Here is a 24121-nt window from a genome sequence, read left to right on the forward strand (position 1 = left end):
GAAGCTTTTACAGTCAGTTTTTATGTTCCCTGCAAGCTTACTCTCATACTCTATTTTCCCCCTCTTAATTAATCCCTTTGCCCTCCTTTGCTGAATCCTAAACTGCTCCCAATCCTCAGGTTTGCTGCTTTTTGTGGCCAATTTATATGTCCTCTCCTTGGATCTTATGCTATCCCTAATTTCCCTTGTTAGCCACGGTTGAGTCACCTTTTATGCCAAACAGGGATGAACAAATTCTGTAGTTCATCCATGCGATCTTTAAATGTTTGCCATTGCCTATCCACTGTCAACCCTTTAAGTACCATTCCCCAATCCATCCTACCCAACTCGCGCCTCATACCATCGTAGTTTCCTTTATTTAAATTCAGGACCCTAGTCTCTGAGTCAATTACTTCACTCTCCATCTTAATGAAGAATTCTATCATATTATGATCGCTCCGACCCAAGGGGCCTCGTACAACAACATTGCTAATTAATCCTTTCTCATTACATAATACCCAGTCTAAGATAGCCTGATCTCTAGTTGGTTCCTCGACATATTGGTCCAGGAAACCATCCTGTATACACTCCAGGAATTCCTCCTCCACAGTATTGTTACTAATTTGGTTAGCCCAATCTATATGTAGATTAAAGTTACCCATGATAACTGCTGTGCCCTTATTGCATGCGTCTCTAATTTCCCGTTTAATGCCATTCCCAACCTCAGCATTACTGTTTGGGGGTCTGTATACAACTCCCACTAACGTTTTCTGCCCCTTGGTATTTCTCAGCTCTACCCATACAGATTCCACATCATCAGAGCTAATATCCTTCCTTATTATTGTGTTAATCTCTTATTTTTTGAATGGCAATAGACTGGGAGAAGGGGAAGTGCAAAGAGACCTGGGTGTTCTTGTGCACCAGTCGCTGAAGGTAAGCATGCAGGTGCAGCAGGCGGTTAAGAAGGCAAATGGTATTTTGGCCTTCGTAGCAAGAGGGTTCGAGTACAGGAACAAGGATGTCTTGCTGCAGTTGTACAGGGCCTTGGTGAGACCGCATCTTGAGTATTGTGTGCAGTTTTAGTCACCTTATCTGAGGAAGGACATTCTTGCCATGGAAGGAGTTCAGCGAAGATTCACCAGGCTGATACCTGGGATGGCAGGAATGACGTATGAGGAGAGATTGTGTCGATTGGGCTTATACTCACTGGAGTTTAGAAGATTGAGAGGGGATCTCATCGAAACCTATAAAATTATGTCAGGCCTGGACAGACTAGATGCAGGAAGGATGTTTCTGATGGCGGGGGAGTCCAGAACCAGGGGTCATAGTCTAAGGGGTAAGCCATTTAGGTCAGAAATGAGGAGGAATTTCTTCACCCAGAGAGTGGTGAACCTGTGGAATTCTCTGCCACAGCGGGCGGTGGAGGCCAGTTCATTAAATATATTCAAGAAGGAGTTGGATATATTTCTTAAGGCTATAGGGATCAAGGGATATGGGGAGAAGGCAGGGACAGGGTACTGAATTTGGATGATCAGCCATGATCTCATTGAATGGTGGAGCAGGCTCGAAGGGCCGAATGGCCTACTCCTGTTCCTATCTTCTATGTTTCTATGTTAACCAGCAATGCTACCCCACCTCCTTTTCCTTTTTGCCTGTCTTTCCTGAATATTGAATACCCCTGGATGTTGAGTTCCCAGCCTTGGTCACCCTGGAGCCATGTTTCCGTAATCCCAATCATATCATATCCATTTACATCTATTTGCGCAGTTAATTCATCCACCTTATTACAAATGCTCCTCGCATCGGTAGTGGGGAAAATGTTAGAGTCCATTATAAAAGATGTAATAGCAGAGCACTTGGAAAACAGTGACCGGATCAGACAAAGTCAACATGGATTTACAAAAGGTAAATCGTGCTTGACTAATCTAGTGGAATTTTTTGAGGATGTAACTGGTAGAATAGATAAGGGAGAACCAGTGGATGTGGTGTATTTGGACTTTCAAAAGGCTTTCGATAAGGTCCCACACAAGAGATTAGCGTGTAAAGTTAAGGCACATGGGATTGGGGGCAAGGTATTGACTTGGATAGAGAACTGGTTGGCAGATTGAAAGCAAAGAGTTGGAATAAACGGGTCTTTTTCTGAGTGGCAGGCAGTGACTAGTGGGGTACCGCAGGGATCGGTCCTTGGACCCCAGCTATTCACAATATATATTAATGATCTAGACAAGGGAACTAGATGTAATATCTCCAAATTTGCAGATTACACAAAGCTGGGTGGTCATGTGTGTTGTGAGGAGGATGCCAAGAAACTCCAGGATGATTTGGACAGGTTGGGTGATTGGGCAGAAGCATGGCAGATGCAATATAACGTGGATAAATGCGAGGTTATCCACTTTGGTGTCAAAAACAGGAAGGCAGATTATTATCTGAATGGCAATAGATTGGGAGAAGGGGAAGTGCAACGAGACCTGGGTGTCCTTGTGCACCAGTTGCTGAAGGTAAGCATGCAGGTGCAGCAGGCGGTTAAGAAGGCAAATGGTATGTCGGTCTTCATAGCGAGAGGGTTTGAGTACAGGAACAAGGATGTCTTGCTACAGTTGTACAGGGCCTTGGTGAGACCACATCTTGAGTATTGTGTGCAGTTTTGGTCACCTTATCTGAGGAAGGATATTCTTGCCATGGAGGGAGTGCAGCGAAGATTCACCAGGCTGATACCTGGGCTGGCAGGAATGACGTATGAGGAGAGATTGGGTCGATTGGGCTTGTACTCGCTGGAGTTTAGAAGAATGAGAGGGGATCTCATTGAAACTTATAAAATTCTGACAGGACTGGACAGACTAGATGCAGGGAGGATGTTCCCGATGGTCGGGGAATCCAGAACCAGGGGACACAGTCTAACGATAAGGGGTAAGTCATTTAGGACAGAGATGAGGAGGAATTTCTTCACCCAGAGAGTGGTGAACCTGTGGAATTCTCTACCACAGAAGGCAGTGGAGGCCAATTCATTAAATATATTCAAGAAGGAGTTAGTTATATTTCTTAAGGCTAAAGGGATCAAGGGATATGGGGAGAAAGCAGGGACAGGGTACTGAATTTGGCCATGATCGCATTGAATGGCGGAGCAGGCTCGAGGGGCCAAATGGCCTACTCCTGCTCCTGTTTCCATGTTTCTATGTTACGACACAAAACCTTCAGGCTTGTTTTTTTTAACACTCTTAGACCATTTTGAATTATTATTTACTGTGGCCATGTTTGATTTACACCCTTGACTTCCCTGCCTGCCACTTTTGCTTTTCTCCTTCCTGTCTTTTGCTTCTATCCTTGTTTCCCATTCCTCTGTCTCCCTGCACAGGTTCCCAACCCCCTGCCAGAGAGAGACAGAGACAGAGAGAGATGGGGAGAGAGAGAGAGATTGAGATTAGTCCTAGGAGAAGGAGACAGACCATACCTTGGGGCTAAATATGTAACAACATGTCACAACCTGAGGACTGTTTAAAAGTAAGACTGTTTAAAATTAATATTGAACGTACCAAATGAAGTAGAAAGACTGTTTAAAATTAATATTGTTTAAAAGTAATATTGTATATACCCAACAAATGTCAAATCGATTGACACCTACAGAATGTTGGAAAACTGTACCTTTTTGCTATGTAAGCTTTGGCAATATGGTTCTCTGTAAACTTTCATGCCAATAAAGCATTTGAACTGAACTGAACTGAACTGAGAGAGATGGAGAGAGATGGAGAGCGAGAGAGAGAGAGAGAGAGACAGACGGAGAGAGACAGACAGACGGAGAGAGAGAGAGAGAGAGAGAGACAAACGGAGAGAGAGAGAGATGGCGAGAGAGACAGACAGACGGAGAGAGAGACAGACAGACGGAGAGAGAGACAGACAGACGGAGAGAGAGAGACAGACAGACGGAGAGAGAGAGACAGACAGACGGAGAGAGAGAGACAGACAGACGTGGAGAGACAGAACGAGAGGGCGATAAACAGAGAGGGATAGGCAGGGAGAGAAAGAGATGGAGAGGAAGAGAGAGAGCAGAGGGGGAGGGAGGGAGAGAGAAGGAGAGCGAGAGGGAGGGAAAAGGAGAGACAAAGACAGAGACACAGAGAGCGAAATGGAGAGAGAGTGGGAGAGAGAGAAACAGACAGATAGACAGAAAGAGACCCTTGTCGATCGTTCACTGACCTTTCCTTGTCCATCAGTTCCCCCGACAGTAGAGCCTGGCTTTGAGGAAGTTCGGCAGCGGTTGGGTCAGTCAGTCATTCTGGGCTGCCGACTGGTCAGTGGGAATCCCATGAAAGTAACGTCAGCTGTGTGGATGTTTGGGGGAATTCCCTTAGAAACTCCTCCCACTGAACCACAGGACTTTTCCGAGTGGAAGATCGACAGACTGGCTCGCAAGAAGTACGGGATCTACAAGTGTATCCTGTCCAATGAGGTGGGCTCGGGATCATGTCTCTTCAATCTGACGGGTGAGTGACAGAGGGTCAGGATCCGACCAGGGTCACTCCGAGATATTACTGAGGGGTCTCTCCGAGATATTACTGAGGGGTCTCTCCGAGATATTACTGAGGGGTCACTGAGTTATTACTGAGGGGTCACTCCGAGATATTACTGAGGGGTCACTCCGAGATATTACTGAGGGGTCACTGAGTTATTACTGAGGGGTCACTCCGAGATATTACTGAGGGGTCACTCCGAGATATTACTGAGGGGTCACTGAGTTATTACTGAGGGGTCACTCCGAGATATTACTGAGGGGTCACTCCGAGATATTACTGAGGGGTCACTCCGAGATATTGTGGGGTGATGCGACAGATTGTGGGGTGATGGGGCAGATTGTGGGGTGATGGGGACAGATTGTGGGGTGATGGGGACAGATTGTGGGGTGATGGGGCAGATTGTGGGGTGATGGGGACAGATTGTGGGGTGATGGGGCAGATTGTGGGGTGATGGGGCAGATTGTGGGGTGATGGGACAGATTGTGGGGTGATGGGGACAGATTGTGGGGTGATGGGGCAGATTGTGGGGTGATGGGGCAGATTGTGGGGTGATGGGGCAGATTGTGGGGTGATGGGGCAGATTGTGGGGTGATGGGGCAGATTGTGGGGTGATGGGGCAGATTGTGGGGTGATGGGGCAGATTGTGGGGTGATGGGGCAGATTGTGGGGTGATGGGGCAGATTGTGGGGTGATGGGGCAGATTGTGGGGCGATGGGGCAGATTGTGGGGTGATGGGGCAGATTGTGGGGTGATGGGGGCAGATTGTGGGGTGATGGGGCAGATTGTGGGGTGATGGGGCAGATTGTGGGGTGACGGGGCAGATTGTGGGGTGACGGGGCAGATTGTGGGGTGATGGGGGCAGATTGTGGGGTGATGGGGCAGATTGTGGGGTGATGGGGCAGATTGTGGGGTGATGGGGGCAGATTGTGGGGTGATGGGGGCAGATTGTGGGGTGATGGGGCAGTTGTGGGGTGATGGGGGCAGATTGTGGGGTGATGCCCTCAATGACACTGTTGCTGATTCTCTGCCCTCAGGACGTGCTCACGTGCCGGAGTTTTATTACGATACTCCGAGCCCAGTGCGGATCCAGAAACCCAATCTTTACATGTTCAATCTGCAGTGGACACAGAAACTACCCAACGCTGTCGGAGATGTGGTGAAATATAAACTGGAGATACAGCAAGAGGTGAGAGCTCACGGGGGGTGGCACTGGGGGCTGGTACACTGGGGGCTGGTGCACTGGGGGGCGGGTGCAGTGGGGGCGGGTGCAGTGGGGGCGGGTGCACTGGGGGCTGGTGCACTGGGGGCGGGTGCACTGGGGGCGGTGCACTGGGGCGGGCGCACTGGGGGCGGGCGCACTGGGGGCGGGCGCACTGGGGGCGGGCGCACTGGGGCGGGCGCACTGGGGGCGGGCGCACTGGGGGCGGGCGCACTGGGGGCGGGCGCACTGGGGGTGGCACTGGGGGCGGGTACACTGGGGGCGGGTACACTGGGGGCGGGTACACTGGGGGCGGGTACACTGGGGGCGGGTACACTGGGGGCGGGTACACTGGGGGCGGGTACACTGGGGGCGGGTACACTGGGGGCGGGTACACTGGGGGCGGGTACACTGGGAATGGCTCTGGGGGCGGGTGCACTGGGGCGGTGCATTGGGGGGCGGGTACATTGGGGGGCGGGTGCACTGGGGGCGGGTACACTGGGAATGGCACTGGGGCGGGTGCACTGGGGGCAGTGCACTGGGGGCGGTGGCACTGGGGGCGGGTGCACTGGGGGCGGGTACACTGGGGGCGGGTACACTGGGGGCGGGTACACTGGGGGCGGGTACACTGGGGGCGGGTACACTGGGGGTTGCACTGTACACACTCACTGATAATGCACGGAGCCAATGATTGAAAGCTGAATTCAGATTAAGTTGAGGAAAGCTGTCCAGCAGCCTCCGGAGGTTTGTTGTGATGTCAGTTTTAGGGAAATGGTTTTGTGGATTTTAATTGGAGCATTAATGTGAATGGATGGATTGAGTGAGGGAGGAGTCCGTGTGAGCGATCACTTTCTGGGCAAACAGCTGGAGCACGATATTCCAGAGCTGATTTCTTTCTCAGATTTTCCCAGTGCCAGTCTGGCCTGTCAGTGCGAGTTGGGCTTTGCTTAAACATTAGGCCTTTCTGCCTGTGGTTCCAATCCTCCACCCCGGCATCCCGAGCTGCCGGGCCCCTCGTTAATTAGCAGTTCATCAGAGTGGATCAGAGAGCGGTGTCGGTGAGAGTGGATCAGAGAGCGGTGTCGGTGAGAGTGGATCAGAGAGCGGTATCGGTGAGAGTGGATCAGAGAGCGGTGTCGGTGAGAGTGGATCAGAGAGCGGTGTCTGTGAGAGTGGATCAGAGAGCGGTGTCGGTGAGAGTGGATCAGAGAGCGGTGTCGGTGAGAGTGGATCAGAGAGCGGCGTCGGTGAGAGTGGATCAGAGAGCGGTGTCGGTGAGAGCGGATCAGAGAGCGGTGTCGGTGAGAGCGGATCAGAGAGCGGTGTCGGTGAGAGTGGATCAGAGAGCGGTGTCGGTGAGAGTGGATCAGAGAGCGGTGTCGGTGAGAGTGGATCAGAGAGCGGTGTCGGTGAGAGTGGATCAGAGAGCGGTGTCGGTGAGAGTGGATCAGAGAGCGGTGTCGGTGAGAGTGGATCAGAGAGCGGTGTCGGTGAGAGTGGATCAGAGAGCGGTGTCGGTGAGAGTGGATCAGAGAGCGGTGTCGGTGAGGGTGGATCAGAGAGCGGTGTCGGTGAGAGTGGATCAGAGAACGGTGTCGGTGAGGGTGGATCAGAGAGCGGTGTCGGTGAGAGTGGATCAGACAGCGGTGTCGGTGAGAGTGGATCAGAGAGCGGTGTCGGTGACGGTGGATCAGAGAGCGGTGTCGGTGACAGTGGATCAGAGAGCGATGTCGGTGAGAGTGGATCAGGGAGCGGTGTCGGTGAGAGTGGATCAGACAGCGGTGTCGGTAAGAGTGGATCAGAGAGCGGTGTCGGTGACAGTGGATCAGAGAGCGGTGTCGGTGACAGTGGATCAGAGAGCGATGTCGGTGAGAGTGGATCAGGGAGCGGTGTCGGTGAGGGTGGATCAGAGAGCGGTGTCGGTGAGAGTGGATCAGGGAGCGGTGTCGGTGAGAGTGGATCAGGGAGCGGTGTCGGTGAGAGTGGATCAGAGAGCGGTGTCGGTGAGAGTGGATCAGAGAGCGGTGTCGGTGAGAGTGGATCAGGGAGCGGTGTCGGTGAGAGCGGATCAGAGAGCGGTGTCGGTGAGAGTGGATCAGAGAGCGGTGTCGGAGAGTGGATCAGAGAGCGGTGTCGGTGAGTGGATCAGAGAGCGGTGTCGGTGAGGGTGGATCAAAGCGCGGTGTCGGTGAGAGTGGATCAGAGAGCGGTGTCGGTGAGGGTGGATCAGAGAGCGGTGTCGGTGAGAGTGGATCAGAGAGCGGTGTCGGTGAGGGTGGATCAGAGAGCGGTGTCGGTGAGAGTGGATCAGAGAGCGGTGTCGGTGAGAGTGGATCAGAGAGCGGTGTCGGTGAGAGTGGATCAGAGAGCGGTATCGGTGAGGGTGGATCAGAGAGCGGTGTCGGTGAGAGTGGATCAGAGAGCGGTGTCGGTAAGCGTGGATCAGAGAGCGGTGTCGGTGAGAGTGGATCACAGAGCGGTGTCGGTGAGAGTGGATCAGAGAGCGGTGTCGGTGAGAGTGGATCAGAGAGCGGTGTCGGTGAGGGTGGATCAGAGAGCGGTGTCGGTGAGAGTGGATCAGTGAGCGGTGTCGGTGAGAGTGGATCAGAGAGCGGTGTCGGTGAGAGTGGATCAGAGAGCGGTGTCGGTGAGAGTGGATCAGAGAGCGGTGTCGGTGAGAGTGGATCAGGGAGCGGTGTCGGTGAGAGTGGATCGGAGAGCGGTGTCGGTGAGAGTGGATCGGAGAGCGGTGTCGGTGAGAGTGGATCGGAGAGCGGTGTCGGTGAGAGTGGATCGGAGAGCGGTGTCGGTGAGAGTGGATCGGAGAGCGGTATCGGTGAGAGTGGATCGGAGAGCGGTGTCGGTGAGGGTGGATCGGAGAGCGGTGTCGGTGAGGGTGGATCAGAGAGCGGTGTCGGTGAGAGTAGATCAGAGAGAGGTGTCGGTGAGAGTGGATCAGAGAGAGGTGTCGGTGAGAGTGGATCAGAGAGCGGTGTCGGTGAGAGTGGATCAGAGAGCGGTGTCGGTGAGAGTGGATCAGGGAGCGGTGTCGGTGAGAGTGGATCAGAGAGCGGTGTCGGTGAGAGTGGATCAGAGAGCGGTGTCGGTGAGAGTGGATCAGAGAGCGGTGTCGGTGAGAGTGGATCAGAGCGCGGTGTCGGTGAGAGTGGATCAGAGAGCGGTGTCGGTGAGAGTGGATCAGAGAGCGGTGTCCGTGAGAGTGGATCAGAGAGCGGTGTCGGTGAGAGTGGATCAGAGAGCGGTGTCGGTGAGAGTGGATCAGAGAGCGGTGTCGGTGAGAGTGGATCAGAGAGCGGTGTCGGTGAGAGTGGATCAGAGAGAGGTGTCGGTGAGAGTGGATCAGAGAGCGGTGTCGGTGAGAGTGGATCAGAGAGCGCTTTCGGTGAGAGTGGATCAGAGAGCGGTGTCGGTGAGAGTGGATCAGAGAGCGGTGTCGGTGAGAGTGGATCAGAGAGCGGTGTCGGTGAGAGCGGATCAGAGAGCGGTGTCGGTGAGAGCGGATCAGAGAGCGGTGTCGGTGAGAGCGGATCAGAGAGCGGTGTCGGTGAGAGTGGATCAGAGAGCGGTGTCGGTGAGAGTGGATCACAGAGCGGTGTCGGTGAGAGTGGATCAGGGAGCGGTGTCGGTGAGGGTGGATCAGAGAGCGGTGTCGGTGAGAGTGGATCAGATAGAGGTGTCGGTGAGAGTGGATCAGAGAGCGGTGTCGGTGAGAGTGGATCACAGAGCGGTGTCGGTGAGAGCGGATCAGAGAGCGGTGTCGGTGAGAGTGGTTCAGAGAGCGGTGTCGGTGAGAGGGGATCAGAGAGCGGTGTCGGTGAGAGTGGATCAGAGAGCGGTGTCGGCGAGAGTGGATCAGAGAGCGGTGTCGGCGAGAGTGCATCAGAGAGCGGTGTTGGTGAGAGTGGATCAGAGAGCGGTGTCGGTAAGGGTGGATCAGAGAGCGGTGTCGGTGAGAGTGGATCAGAGAGCGGTGTCGGTGAGAGTGGATCACAGAGCAGTGTCGGTGAAAGTGGATCAGAGAGCGGTGTCGGTGAGGGTGGATCAGAGAGCGGTGTCGGTGAGAGTGGATCAGAGAGCGGTGTCGGTGAGAGTGGATCAGAGAGCGGTGTCGGTGAGAGTGGATCACAGAGCGGTGTCGGTGTAAGTGGATCAGAGAGCGGTGTCGGTGAGGGTGGATCAGAGAGCGGTGTCAGTGAGAGTGGATCAGAGAGCGGTGTCGGTGAGGGTGGATCAGAGAGCGGTGTCGGTGAGAGTGGATCGGAGAGCGGTGTCGGTGAGAGAGAGTGGATCGGAGAGCGGTGTCGGTGAGAGTGGATCAGAGAGCGGTGTCGGTGAGAGTGGATCAGAGAGCGGTGTCGGTGAGAGTGGATCACAGAGCGGTGTCGGTGAGAGTGGATCAGAGTGCGGTGAGAGTGGATCAGAGAGCAGTGTCGGTGAGAGTGGATCAGAGAGCAGTGTCGGTGAGAGTGGATCAGAGAGCAGTGTCGGTGAGAGTGGATCAGAGAGCGGTGTCGGTGAGAGTGGATCAGAGAGCGGTGTCGGTGAGAGTGGATCAGAGAGCGGTGAGAGTGGATCAGAGAGCGGTGAGAGTGGATCAGAGAGCGGTGAGAGTGGATCAGAGAGCGGTGAGAGTGGATCAGAGAGCGGTGTCGGTGAGAGTGGATCAGAGAGCGCTTTCGGTGAGAGTGGATCAGAGAGCGGTGTCGGTGAGAGTGGATCAGAGAGCGGTGTCGGTGAGAGTGGATCAGAGAGCGGTGTCGGTGAGAGTGGATCAGAGAGCGGTGTCGGTGAGAGCGGATCAGAGAGCGGTGTCGGTGAGAGCGGATCAGAGAGCGGTGTCGGTGAGAGTGGATCGGAGAGCGGTGTCGGTGAGAGTGGATCAGAGAGCGGTGTCGGTGAGAGCGGATCAGAGAGCGGTGTCGGTGAGAGTGGATCAGAGAGCGGTGTCGGTGAGAGTGGATCACAGAGCGGTGTCGGTGAGAGTGGATCAGGGAGCGGTGTCGGTGAGGGTGGATCAGAGAGCGGTGTCGGTGAGAGTGGATCAGAGAGAGGTGTCGGTGAGAGTGGATCAGAGAGCGGTGTCGGTGAGAGTGGATCAGAGAGCGGTGTCGGTGAGAGTGGATCACAGAGCGGTGTCGGTGAGAGTGGATCAGGGAGCGGTGTCGGTGAGGGTGGATCAGAGAGCGGTGTCGGTGAGAGTGGATCAACGAGAGGTGTCGGTGAGAGTGGATCAGAGAGTGGTGTCGGTGAGAGTGGTTCAGAGAGCGGTGTCGGTGAGAGGGGATCAGAGAGCGGTGTCGGTGAGAGTGGATCAGAGAGCGGTGTCGGCGAGAGTGGATCAGAGAGCGGTGTCGGCGAGAGTGCATCAGAGAGCGGTGTTGGTGAGAGTGGATCAGAGAGCGGTGTCGGTAAGGGTGGATCAGAGAGCGGTGTCGGTGAGAGTGGATCAGAGAGCGGTGTCGGTGAGAGTGGATCACAGAGCAGTGTCAGTGAAAGTGGATCAGAGAGCGGTGTCGGTGAGGGTGGATCAGAGAGCGGTGTCGGTGAGAGTGGATCAGAGAGCGTTGTCGGTGAGAGTGGATCAGAGAGCGGTGTCGGTGAGAGCGGATCAGAGAGCGGTGTCGGTGAGAGTGGATCAGAGAGCGGTGTCGGTGAGAGTGGATCAGAGAGCGGTGTCGGTGAGGGTGGATCAGAGAGCGGTGTCGGTGAGAGTGGATCAGTGAGCGGTGTCGGTGAGAGTGGATCAGAGAGCGGTGTCGGTGAGAGTGGATCAGAGAGCGGTGTCGGTGAGAGTGGATCAGAGAGCGGTGTCGGTGAGAGTGGATCAGGGAGCGGTGTCGGTGAGAGTGGATCGGAGAGCGGTGTCGGTGAGAGTGGATCGGAGAGCGGTGTCGGTGAGAGTGGATCGGAGAGCGGTGTCGGTGAGAGTGGATCGGAGAGCGGTGTCGGTGAGAGTGGATCGGAGAGCGGTATCGGTGAGAGTGGATCGGAGAGCGGTGTCGGTGAGGGTGGATCGGAGAGCGGTGTCGGTGAGGGTGGATCAGAGAGCGGTGTCGGTGAGAGTAGATCAGAGAGAGGTGTCGGTGAGAGTGGATCAGAGAGAGGTGTCGGTGAGAGTGGATCAGAGAGCGGTGTCGGTGAGAGTGGATCAGAGAGCGGTGTCGGTGAGAGTGGATCAGGGAGCGGTGTCGGTGAGAGTGGATCAGAGAGCGGTGTCGGTGAGAGTGGATCAGAGAGCGGTGTCGGTGAGAGTGGATCAGAGAGCGGTGTCGGTGAGAGTGGATCAGAGCGCGGTGTCGGTGAGAGTGGATCAGAGAGCGGTGTCGGTGAGAGTGGATCAGAGAGCGGTGTCCGTGAGAGTGGATCAGAGAGCGGTGTCGGTGAGAGTGGATCAGAGAGCGGTGTCGGTGAGAGTGGATCAGAGAGCGGTGTCGGTGAGAGTGGATCAGAGAGCGGTGTCGGTGAGAGTGGATCAGAGAGAGGTGTCGGTGAGAGTGGATCAGAGAGCGGTGTCGGTGAGAGTGGATCAGAGAGCGCTTTCGGTGAGAGTGGATCAGAGAGCGGTGTCGGTGAGAGTGGATCAGAGAGCGGTGTCGGTGAGAGTGGATCAGAGAGCGGTGTCGGTGAGAGCGGATCAGAGAGCGGTGTCGGTGAGAGCGGATCAGAGAGCGGTGTCGGTGAGAGCGGATCAGAGAGCGGTGTCGGTGAGAGTGGATCAGAGAGCGGTGTCGGTGAGAGTGGATCACAGAGCGGTGTCGGTGAGAGTGGATCAGGGAGCGGTGTCGGTGAGGGTGGATCAGAGAGCGGTGTCGGTGAGAGTGGATCAGATAGAGGTGTCGGTGAGAGTGGATCAGAGAGCGGTGTCGGTGAGAGTGGATCACAGAGCGGTGTCGGTGAGAGCGGATCAGAGAGCGGTGTCGGTGAGAGTGGTTCAGAGAGCGGTGTCGGTGAGAGGGGATCAGAGAGCGGTGTCGGTGAGAGTGGATCAGAGAGCGGTGTCGGCGAGAGTGGATCAGAGAGCGGTGTCGGCGAGAGTGCATCAGAGAGCGGTGTTGGTGAGAGTGGATCAGAGAGCGGTGTCGGTAAGGGTGGATCAGAGAGCGGTGTCGGTGAGAGTGGATCAGAGAGCGGTGTCGGTGAGAGTGGATCACAGAGCAGTGTCGGTGAAAGTGGATCAGAGAGCGGTGTCGGTGAGGGTGGATCAGAGAGCGGTGTCGGTGAGAGTGGATCAGAGAGCGGTGTCGGTGAGAGTGGATCAGAGAGCGGTGTCGGTGAGAGTGGATCACAGAGCGGTGTCGGTGTAAGTGGATCAGAGAGCGGTGTCGGTGAGGGTGGATCAGAGAGCGGTGTCGGTGAGAGTGGATCAGAGAGCGGTGTCGGTGAGGGTGGATCAGAGAGCGGTGTCGGTGAGAGTGGATCGGAGAGCGGTGTCGGTGAGAGAGAGTGGATCGGAGAGCGGTGTCGGTGAGAGTGGATCAGAGAGCGGTGTCGGTGAGAGTGGATCAGAGAGCGGTGTCGGTGAGAGTGGATCACAGAGCGGTGTCGGTGAGAGTGGATCAGAGTGCGGTGAGAGTGGATCAGAGAGCAGTGTCGGTGAGAGTGGATCAGAGAGCAGTGTCGGTGAGAGTGGATCAGAGAGCAGTGTCGGTGAGAGTGGATCAGAGAGCAGTGTCGGTGAGAGTGGATCAGAGAGCGGTGTCGGTGAGAGTGGATCAGAGAGCGGTGTCGGTGAGAGTGGATCAGAGAGCGGTGAGAGTGGATCAGAGAGCGGTGAGAGTGGATCAGAGAGCGGTGAGAGTGGATCAGAGAGCGGTGTCGGTGAGAGTGGATCAGAGAGCGCTTTCGGTGAGAGTGGATCAGAGAGCGGTGTCGGTGAGAGTGGATCAGAGAGCGGTGTCGGTGAGAGTGGATCAGAGAGCGGTGTCGGTGAGAGTGGATCAGAGAGCGGTGTCGGTGAGAGCGGATCAGAGAGCGGTGTCGGTGAGAGCGGATCAGAGAGCGGTGTCGGTGAGAGTGGATCGGAGAGCGGTGTCGGTGAGAGTGGATCAGAGAGCGGTGTCGGTGAGAGCGGATCAGAGAGCGGTGTCGGTGAGAGTGGATCAGAGAGCGGTGTCGGTGAGAGTGGATCACAGAGCGGTGTCGGTGAGAGTGGATCAGGGAGCGGTGTCGGTGAGGGTGGATCAGAGAGCGGTGTCGGTGAGAGTGGATCAGAGAGAGGTGTCGGTGAGAGTGGATCAGAGAGCGGTGTCGGTGAGAGTGGATCAGAGAGCGGTGTCGGTGAGAGTGGATCACAGAGCGGTGTCGGTGAGAGTGGATCAGGGAGCGGTGTCGGTGAGGGTGGATCAGAGAGCGGTGTCGGTGAGAGTGGATCAACGAGAGGTGTCGGTGAGAGTGGATCAGAGAGTGGTGTCGGTGAGAGTGGTTCAGAGAGCGGTGTCGGTGAGAGGGGATCAGAGAGCGGTGTCGGTGAGAGTGGATCAGAGAGCGGTGTCGGCGAGAGTGGATCAGAGAGCGGTGTCGGCGAGAGTGCATCAGAGAGCGGTGTTGGTGAGAGTGGATCAGAGAGCGGTGTCGGTAAGGGTGGATCAGAGAGCGGTGTCGGTGAGAGTGGATCAGAGAGCGGTGTCGGTGAGAGTGGATCACAGAGCAGTGTCAGTGAAAGTGGATCAGAGAGCGGTGTCGGTGAGGGTGGATCAGAGAGCGGTGTCGGTGAGAGTGGATCAGAGAGCGTTGTCGGTGAGAGTGGATCAGAGAGCGGTGTCGGTGAGAGTGGATCACAGAGCGGTGTCGGTGAGAGTGGATCAGAGAGCGGTGTCGGTGAGAGTGGATCAGAGAGCGGTGTCGGTGAGAGTGGATCAGTGAGCGGTGTCGGTGAGGGTGGATCAGAGAGCGGTGTCGGTGAGAGTGGATCAGAGAGCGGTGTCGGTGAGAGTGGATCGGAGAGCGGTGTCCTTGAGTGGATCAGAGAGCGGTGTCGGTGAGGGTGGATCAGAGAGCGGTGTCGGTGAGAGTGGATCGGAGAGCGGTGTCGGTGAGAGAGAGTGGATCGGAGAGCGGTGTCGGTGAGAGTGGATCAGAGAGCGGTGTCGGTGAGAGTGGATCACAGAGCGGTGTCGGTGAGAGTGGATCAGAGTGCGGTGAGAGTGGATCAGAGAGCAGTGTCGGTGAGAGTGGATCAGAGAGCAGTGTCGGTGAGAGTGGATCAGAGAGCAGTGTCGGTGAGAGTGGATCAGAGAGCAGTGTCGGTGAGAGTGGATCAGAGAGCGGTGTCGGTGAGAGTGGATCAGAGAGTGGTGAGAGTGGATCAGAGAGCGGTGAGAGTGGACCAGAGAGTGGATGAGAGAGCGGTGTCGGTGAGAGTGGATCAGAGAGCGGTGTCGGTGAGAGTGGATCAGAGAGCGGTGTCGGTGAGAGTGGATCAGTGAGCGGTGTCGGTGAGGGTGGATCAGAGAGCGGTGTCGGTGAGAGTGGATCAGAGAGCGGTGTCGGTGAGAGTGGTTCAGAGAGCGGTGTCCTTGAGTGGATCAGAGAGCGGTGTCGGTGAGGGTGGATCAGAGAGCGGTGTCGGTGAGAGTGGATCGGAGAGCGGTGTCGGTGAGAGAGAGTGGATCAGAGAGCGGTGTCGGTGAGAGTGGATGAGAGAGCGGTGTCGGTGAGAGTGGATCAGAGAACGGTGTCGGTGAGAGTGGATCAGAGAGCGGTGTCGGTGAGAGTGGATCGGAGAGCGGTGTCGGTGAGAGTGGATCAGAGAGCGGTGTCGGTGAGAGTGGATCAGAGAGCGGTGTCGGTGAGGGTGGATCAGAGAGAGGTGTCGGTGAGAGTGGATCAGAGAGTCGGTGTCGGTGAGAGTGGATCAGGGAGCAGTGTCGGTGAGAGTGGATCAGAGAGCGGTGTCGGTGAGAGTGGATCAGAGAGCGGATCAGAGAGCGGTGTCGGTGAGAGAGGATCAGAGAGCGGTGTCGGTGAGAGTGGATCAGAGAGCGGTGTCGGTGAGAGTGGATCAGAGAGCGGTGTCGGTGAGAGTGGATCAGAGAGCGGTGTCGGTGAGAGTGGATCAGAGAGCGGTGTCGGTGAGAGTGGATCAGAGAGCGGTGTCGGTTAGTGTGGATCAGAGAGCGGTGTCGGTGAGAGTGGATCAGAGAGCGGTGTCGGTGAGAGTGGATCAGGGAGCGGTGTCGGTGAGAGTGGATCAGAGAGCGGTGTCGGTGAGAGTGGATCAGAGAGCGGTGTCGGTGAGTGGATCAGAGAGCGGTGTCGGTGAGGGTGGATCAAAGCGCGGTGTCGGTGAGAGTGGATCAGAGAGCGGTGTCGGTGAGGGTGGATCAGAGAGCGGTGTCGGTGAGAGTGGATCAGAGAGCGGTGTCGGTGAGAGTGGATCAGAGAGCGGTGTCGGTGAGAGTGGATCAGAGAGCGGTATCGGTGAGGGTGGATCAGAGAGCGGTGTCGGTGAGAGTGGACCGGAGAGCGGTGTCGGTGAGAGAGAGTGGATCAGAGAGCGGTGTCGGTGAGAGTGGATCAGAGAGAGGTGTCGGTGAGAGTGGATCAGAGAGCGGTGTCGGTGAGAGTGGATCAGAGAGCGCTTTCGGTGAGAGTGGATCAGAGAGCGGTGTCGGTGAGAGTGGATCAGAGAGCGGTGTCGGTGAGAGTGGATCAGAGAGCGGTGTCGGTGAGAGTGGATCAGAGAGCGGTGTCGGTGAGAGCGGATCAGAGAGCGGTGTCGGTGAGAGCGGATCAGAGAGCGGTGTCGGTGAGAGTGGATCGGAGAGCGGTGTCGGTGAGAGTGGATCAGAGAGCGGTGTCGGTGAGAGCGGATCAGAGAGCGGTGTCGGTGAGAGTGGATCAGAGAGCGGTGTCGGTGAGAGTGGATCACAGAGCGGTGTCGGTGAGAGTGGATCAGGGAGCGGTGTCGGTGAGGGTGGATCAGAGAGCGGTGTCGGTGAGAGTGGATCAGAGAGAGGTGTCGGTGAGAGTGGATCAGAGAGCGGTGTCGGTGAGAGTGGATCAGAGAGCGGTGTCGGTGAGAGTGGATCACAGAGCGGTGTCGGTGAGAGTGGATCAGGGAGCGGTGTCGGTGAGGGTGGATCAGAGAGCGGTGTCGGTGAGAGTGGATCAACGAGAGGTGTCGGTGAGAGTGGATCAGAGAGTGGTGTCGGTGAGAGTGGTTCAGAGAGCGGTGTCGGTGAGAGGGGATCAGAGAGCGGTGTCGGTGAGAGTGGATCAGAGAGCGGTGTCGGCGAGAGTGGATCAGAGAGCGGTGTCGGCGAGAGTGCATCAGAGAGCGGTGTTGGTGAGAGTGGATCAGAGAGCGGTGTCGGTAAGGGTGGATCAGAGAGCGGTGTCGGTGAGAGTGGATCAGAGAGCGGTGTCGGTGAGAGTGGATCACAGAGCAGTGTCAGTGAAAGTGGATCAGAGAGCGGTGTCGGTGAGGGTGGATCAGAGAGCGGTGTCGGTGAGAGTGGATCAGAGAGCGTTGTCGGTGAGAGTGGATCAGAGAGCGGTGTCGGTGAGAGTGGATCACAGAGCGGTGTCGGTGAGAGTGGATCAGAGAGCGGTGTCGGTGAGAGTGGATCAGAGAGCGGTGTCGGTGAGAGTGGATCAGTGAGCGGTGTCGGTGAGGGTGGATCAGAGAGCGGTGTCGGTGAGAGTGGATCAGAGAGCGGTGTCGGTGAGAGTGGATCGGAGAGCGGTGTCCTTGAGTGGATCAGAGAGCGGTGTCGGTGAGGGTGGATCAGAGAGCGGTGTCGGTGAGAGTGGATCGGAGAGCGGTGTCGGTGAGAGAGAGTGGATCGGAGAGCGGTGTCGGTGAGAGTGGATCAGAGAGCGGTGTCGGTGAGAGTGGATCACAGAGCGGTGTCGGTGAGAGTGGATCAGAGTGCGGTGAGAGTGGATCAGAGAGCAGTGTCGGTGAGAGTGGATCAGAGAGCAGTGTCGGTGAGAGTGGATCAGAGAGCAGTGTCGGTGAGAGTGGATCAGAGAGCAGTGTCGGTGAGAGTGGATCAGAGAGCGGTGTCGGTGAGAGTGGATCAGAGAGCGGTGAGAGTGGATCAGAGAGCGGTGAGAGTGGATCAGAGAGTGGATGAGAGAGCGGTGTCGGTGAGAGTGGATCAGAGAGCGGTGTCGGTGAGAGTGGATCAGAGAGCGGTGTCGGTGAGAGTGGATCAGTGAGCGGTGTCGGTGAGGGTGGATCAGAGAGCGGTGTCGGTGAGAGTGGATCAGAGAGCGGTGTCGGTGAGAGTGGTTCAGAGAGCGGTGTCCTTGAGTGGATCAGAGAGCGGTGTCGGTGAGGGTGGATCAGAGAGCGGTGTCGGTGAGAGTGGATCGGAGAGCGGTGTCGGTGAGAGAGAGTGGATCGGAGAGCGGTGTCGGTGAGAGTGGATCAGAGAGCGGTGTCGGTGAGAGTGGATCAGAGAGCGGTGTCGGTGAGAGTGGATGAGAGAGCGGTGTCGGTGAGAGTGGATCAGAGAACGGTGTCGGTGAGAGTGGATCAGAGAGCGGTGTCGGTGAGAGTGGATCGGAGAGCGGTGTCGGTGAGAGTGGATCAGAGAGCGGTGTCGGTGAGAGTGGATCAGAGAGCGGTGTCGGTGAGGGTGGATCAGAGAGAGGTGTCGGTGAGAGTGGATCAGAGAGTCGGTGTCGGTGAGAGTGGATCAGGGAGCAGTGTCGGTGAGAGTGGATCAGAGAGCGGTGTCGGTGAGAGTGGATCAGAGAGCGGATCAGAGAGCGGTGTCGGTGAGAGAGGATCAGAGAGCGGTGTCGGTGAGAGTGGATCAGAGAGCGGTGTCGGTGAGAGTGGATCAGAGAGCGGTGTCGGTGAGAGTGGATCAGAGAGCGGTGTCGGTGAGAGTGGATCAGAGAGCGGTGTCGGTGAGAGTGGATCAGAGAGCGGTGTCGGTTAGTGTGGATCAGAGAGCGGTGTCGGTGAGAGTGGATCAGAGAGCGGTGTCGGTGAGAGTGGATCAGGGAGCGGTGTCGGTGAGAGTGGATCAGAGAGCGGTGTCGGTGAGAGTGGATCAGAGAGCGGTGTCGGTGAGTGGATCAGAGAGCGGTGTCGGTGAGGGTGGATCAAAGCGCGGTGTCGGTGAGAGTGGATCAGAGAGCGGTGTCGGTGAGGGTGGATCAGAGAGCGGTGTCGGTGAGAGTGGATCAGAGAGCGGTGTCGGTGAGAGTGGATCAGAGAGCGGTGTCGGTGAGAGTGGATCAGAGAGCGGTATCGGTGAGGGTGGATCAGAGAGCGGTGTCGGTGAGAGTGGACCGGAGAGCGGTGTCGGTGAGAGAGAGTGGATCGGAGAGCGGTGTCGGTGACAGTGGATCAGAGAGCGGTGTCGGTGAGAGTGGATCAGAGAGCGGTGTCGGTGAGAGTAGATCAGAGAGCGGTGTCGGTGAGAGTGGATCAGAGAGCGGTGTCGGTGAGAGTGGATCAGAGAGCGGTGTCGGTGAGAGTGGATCAGAGAGCGGTGTCGGTGAGAGTGGATCAGAGAGCGGTGTCGGTGAGAGTGGATCAGAGAGCGGTGTCGGTGAGAGTGGAGCGGAGAGCGGTGTCGGTGAGAGTGGATCGGAGAGCGGTGTCGGTGAGAGTGGATCGGAGAGCGGTGTCGGTGAGAGTGGATCGGAGAGCGGTGTCGGTGAGAGTGGATCAGAGAGCGGTGTCGGTGAGAGTGGATCAGAGAGCGGTGTCGGTGAGAGTGGATCAGGGAGCGGTGTCGGTGAGAGTGGTTCAGAGAGCGGTGTCGGTGAGAGTGGATCAGAGAGCGGTGTCGGTGAGAGTGGATCAGAGAGCGGTGTCGGTGAGAGTGGATCAGAGAGTGGTGTCGGTGAGAGTGGATCAGAGAGCGGTGTCGGTGAGAGTGGATCAGAGAGCGGTGTCGGTGAGAGTGGATCAGAGAGCGGTGTCGGTGAGAGTTGTTCAGAGAGCGGTGTCGGTGAGAGTGGATCAGAGAGCGGTGTCGGTGAGAGTGGATCAGAGAACGGTGTCGGTGAGAGTGGATCAGAGAGCGGTGTCGGTGAGAGTGGATCAGAGAGCGGTGTCGGTGAGAGTGGATCAGAGAGCTGTGTCGGTGAGAGTGGATCAGGGAGCGGTGTCGGTGAGAGTGGAGCAGAGAGCGGTGTCGGTGAGGGTGGATCAGAGAGCGGTGTCGGTGAGAGTGGATCAGAGAGCGGTGTCGGTGAGAGTGGATCAGAGAGCGGTGTCGGTGAGAGTGGATCAGAGAGCGGTGTCGGTGAGAGTGGATCAGAGAGCGGTGTCGGTGAGAGTGGATCAGAGAGCGGTGTCGGTGAGAGTGGATCAGAGAGCGGTGTCGGTGAGAGTGGATCAGAGAGCGGTGTCGGTGAGAGTGGATCAGAGAGCGGTGTCGGTGAGAGTGGATCAGAGAGCGGTGTCGGTGAGAGTGGATCAGAGAGCGGTGTCGGTGAGGGTGGATCAGAGAGCGGTGTCGGTGAGAGTGGATCAGAGAGCGGTGTCGGTGAGAGTGGATCAGAGAGCGGTGTCGGTGAGAGTGGATCAGAGAGCGGTATCGGTGAGGGTGGATCAGAGAGTGGTGTCGGTGAGAGTGGATCAGAGAGCGGTGTCGGTAAGCGTGGATCAGAGAGCGGTGTCGGTGAGAGTGGATCAGAGAGCGGTGTCGGTGAGAGTGGATCAGAGAGCGGTGTCGGTGAGAGTGGATCAGAGAGCGGTGTCGGTGAGGGTGGATCAGAGAGCGGTGTCGGTGAGTGGATCAGTGAGCGGTGTCGGTGAGAGTGGATCAGAGAGCGGTGTCGGTGAGAGTGGATCAGAGAGCGGTGTCGGTGAGAGTGGATCAGAGAGCGGTGTCGGTGAGAGTGGATCACAGAGCGGTGTCGGTGAAAGTGGATCAGAGAGCGGTGTCGGTGAAAGTGGATCAGAGAGCGGTGTCGGTGAGGGTGGATCAGAGAGCGGTGTCAGTGAGAGTGGATCACAGAGCGGTGTCGGTGAGAGTGGATCAGAGAGCGGTGTCGGTGAGAGTGGATCAGAGAGCGGTGTCGGTGAGAGTGGATCAGAGAGCGGTGTCGGTGAGAGTGGATCAGTGAGCGGTGTCGGTGAGGGTGGATCAGAGAGCGGTGTCGGTGAGAGTGGATCAGAGAGCGGTGTCGGTGAGAGTGGATCGGAGAGCGGTGTCCTTGAGTGGATCAGAGAGCGGTGTCGGTGAGGGTGGATCAGAGAGCGGTGTCGGTGAGAGTGGATCGGAGAGTGGTGTCGGTGAGAGAGAGTGGATCGGAGAGCGGTGTCGGTGAGAGTGGATCAGAGAGCGGTGTCGGTGAGAGTGGATCAGAGAGCGGTGTCGGTGAGAGTGGATCACAGAGCGGTGTCGGTGAGAGTGGATCAGAGTGCGGTGAGAGTGGATCAGAGAGCAGTGTCGGTGAGAGTGGATCAGAGAGCAGTGTCGGTGAGAGTGGATCAGAGAGCAGTGTCGGTGAGAGTGGATCAGAGAGCAGTGTCGGTGAGAGTGGATCAGAGAGCGGTGTCGGTGAGAGTGGATCAGACAGCGGTGAGAGTGGATCAGAGAGCGGTGAGTGTGGATCAGAGAGCGGTGAGAGTGGATCAGAGAGCGGTGTCGGTGAGAGTGGATCAGAGAGCGGTGTCGGTGAGAGTGGATCAGTGAGCGGTGTCGGTGAGGGTGGATCAGAGAGCGGTGTCGGTGAGGGTGGATCAGAGAGCGGTGTCGGTGAGAGTGGTTCAGAGAGCGGTGTCCTTGAGTGGATCAGAGGACGGTGTCGGTGAGGGTGGATCAGAGAGCGGTGTCGGTGAGAGTGGATCGGAGAGCGGTGTCGGTGAGAGAGAGTGGATCGGAGAGCGGTGTCGGTGAGAGTGGATCAGAGAGCGGTGTCGGTGAGAGTGGATCAGAGAGCGGTGTCGGTGAGAGTGGATGAGAGAGCGGTGTCGGTGAGAGTGGATCAGAGAACGGTGTCGGTGAGAGTGGATCAGAGAGCGGTGTCGGTGAGAGTGGATCGGAGAGCGGTGTCGGTGAGAGTGGATCAGAGAGCGGTGTCGGTGAGAGTGGATCAGAGAGCGGTGTCGGTGAGGGTGGATCAGAGAGAGGTGTCGGTGAGAGTGGATCAGAGAGTCGGTGTCGGTGAGAGTGGATCAGGGAGCGGTGTCGGTGAGAGTGGATCAGAGAGCGGTGTCGGTGAGAGTGGCTCAGAGAGCGGTGTCGGTGAGAGTGGATCAGAGAGCGGTGTCGGTGAGTGTGGATCAGAGAGCGGTGTCGGTGAGAGTGGATCAGAGAGCGGTGTCGGTGAGAGTGGATCAGAGAGCGGTATCGGTGAGGGTGGATCAGAGAGCGGTGTCGGTGAGAGTGGATCAGAGAGCGGTGTCGGTAAGCGTGGATCAGAGAGCGGTGTCGGTGAGAGTGGATCAGAGAGCGGTGTCGGTGAGAGTGGATCAGAGAGCGGTGTCGGTGAGAGTGGATCAGAGAGCGGTGTCGGTGAGGGTGGATCAGAGAGCGGTGTCGGTGAGAGTGGATCAGTGAGCGGTGTCGGTGAGAGTGGATCAGAGAGCGGTGTCGGTGAGAGTGGATCAGAGAGCGGTGTCGGTGAGAGTGGATCACAGAGCGGTGTCGGTGAAAGTGGATCAGAGAGCGGTGTCGGTGAGGGTGGATCAGAGAGCGGTGTCAGTGAGAGTGGATCACAGAGCGGTGTCGGTGAGAGTGGATCAGAGAGCGGTGTCGGTGAGAGTGGATCAGAGAGCGGTGTCGGTGAGAGTGGATCAGAGAGCGGTGTCGGTGAGAGTGGATCAGTGAGCGGTGTCGGTGAGGGTGGATCAGAGAGCGGTGTCGGTGAGAGTGGATCAGAGAGCGGTGTCGGTGAGAGTGGATCGGAGAGCGGTGTCCTTGAGTGGATCAGAGAGCGGTGTCGGTGAGGGTGGATCAGAGAGCGGTGTCGGTGAGAGTGGATCACAGAGCGGTGTCGGTGAGAGAGAGTGGATCGGAGAGCGGTGTCGGTGAGAGTGGATCAGAGAGCGGTGTCGGTGAGAGTGGATCAGAGAGCGGTGTCGGTGAGAGTGGATCACAGAGCGGTGTCGGTGAGAGTGGATCAGAGTGCGGTGAGAGTGGATCAGAGAGCAGTGTCGGTGAGAGTGGATCAGAGAGCAGTGTCGGTGAGAGTGGATCAGAGAGCAGTGTCGGTGAGAGTGGATCAGAGAGCAGTGTCGGTGAGAGTGGATCAGAGAGCGGTGTCGGTGAGAGTGGATCAGACAGCGTTGAGAGTGGATCAGAGAGCGGTGAGTGTGGATCAGAGAGCGGTGAGAGTGGATCAGAGAGCGGTGTCGGTGAGAGTGGATCAGAGTGCGGTGTCGGTGAGAGTGGATCAGTGAGCGGTGTCGGTGAGGGTGGATCAGAGAGCGGTGTCGGTGAGAGTGGATCAGAGAGCGGTGTCGGTGAGAGTGGTTCAGAGAGCGGTGTCCTTGAGTGGATCAGAGAGCGGTGTCGGTGAGGGTGGATCAGAGAGCGGTGTCGGTGAGAGTGGATCGGAGAGCGGTGTCGGTGAGAGAGAGTGGATCGGAGAGCGGTGTCGGTGAGAGTGGATCAGAGAGCGGTGTCGGTGAGAGTGGATCAGAGAGCGGTGTCGGTGAGAGTGGATGAGAGAGCGGTGTCGGTGAGAGTGGATCAGAGAACGGTGTCGGTGAGAGTGGATCAGAGAGCGGTGTCGGTGAGAGTGGATCGGAGAGCGGTGTCGGTGAGAGTGGATCAGAGAGCGGTGTCGGTGAGAGTGGATCAGAGAGCGGTGTCGGTGAGGGTGGATCAGAGAGAGGTGTCGGTGAGAGTGGATCAGAGAGTCGGTGTCGGTGAGAGTGGATCAGGGAGCGGTGTCGGTGAGAGTGGATCAGAGAGCGGTGTCGGTGAGAGTGGATCAGAGAGCGGTGTCGGTGAGAGTGGATCAGAGAGCGGTGTCGGTGAGTGTGGATCAGAGAGCGGTGTCGGTGAGAGTGGATCAGAGAGCGGTGTCGGTGAGAGTGGATCAGGGAGCGGTGTCGGTGAGAGAGGATCAGAGAGCGGTGTCGGTGAGAGTGGATCAGAGAGCGGTGTCGGTGAGTGGATCAGAGAGCGGTGTCGGTGAGGGTGGATCAAAGCGCGGTGTCGGTGAGAGTGGATCAGAGAGCGGTGTCGGTGAGGGTGGATCAGAGAGCAGTGTCGGTGAGAGTGGATCAGAGAGCAGTGTCGGTGAGAGTGGATCAGAGAGCGGTGTCGGTGAGAGTGGATCAGACAGCGTTGAGAGTGGATCAGAGAGCGGTGAGTGTGGATCAGAGAGCGGTGAGAGTGGATCAGAGAGCGGTGTCGGTGAGAGTGGATCAGAGAGCGGTGTCGGTGAGAGTGGATCAGTGAGCGGTGTCGGTGAGGGTCGATCAGAGAGCGGTGTCGGTGAGAGTGGATCAGAGAGCGGTGTCGGTGAGAGTGGTTCAGAGAGC

The 24121-nt window shown here is 57.0% G+C and overlaps 1 protein-coding gene across 1 annotated transcript in view; it reads left to right on the plus strand.

Moving 5' to 3' along the window:
* Positions 1 to 24121, plus strand: part of LOC147113224 (MAM domain-containing glycosylphosphatidylinositol anchor protein 1-like) — a 125798-nt gene that overhangs the window by 33502 nt on the left and 68175 nt on the right. Inside the window, exons 4-5 of the mRNA XM_085998261.1 lie at positions 4188 to 4457; positions 5522 to 5673. Of these exons, the coding sequence (XP_085854387.1) occupies positions 4188 to 4457; positions 5522 to 5673 (422 nt within the window). The remainder of the gene's footprint in view (positions 1 to 4187; positions 4458 to 5521; positions 5674 to 24121) is intronic.

Source organism: Somniosus microcephalus, chromosome 9 (assembly GCF_052327205.1).
Source record: "Somniosus microcephalus isolate GS21.2 chromosome 9, FLI_Smic_1.0, whole genome shotgun sequence".
NCBI classification, from domain to species: Eukaryota; Metazoa; Chordata; class Chondrichthyes; order Squaliformes; family Somniosidae; genus Somniosus; species Somniosus microcephalus.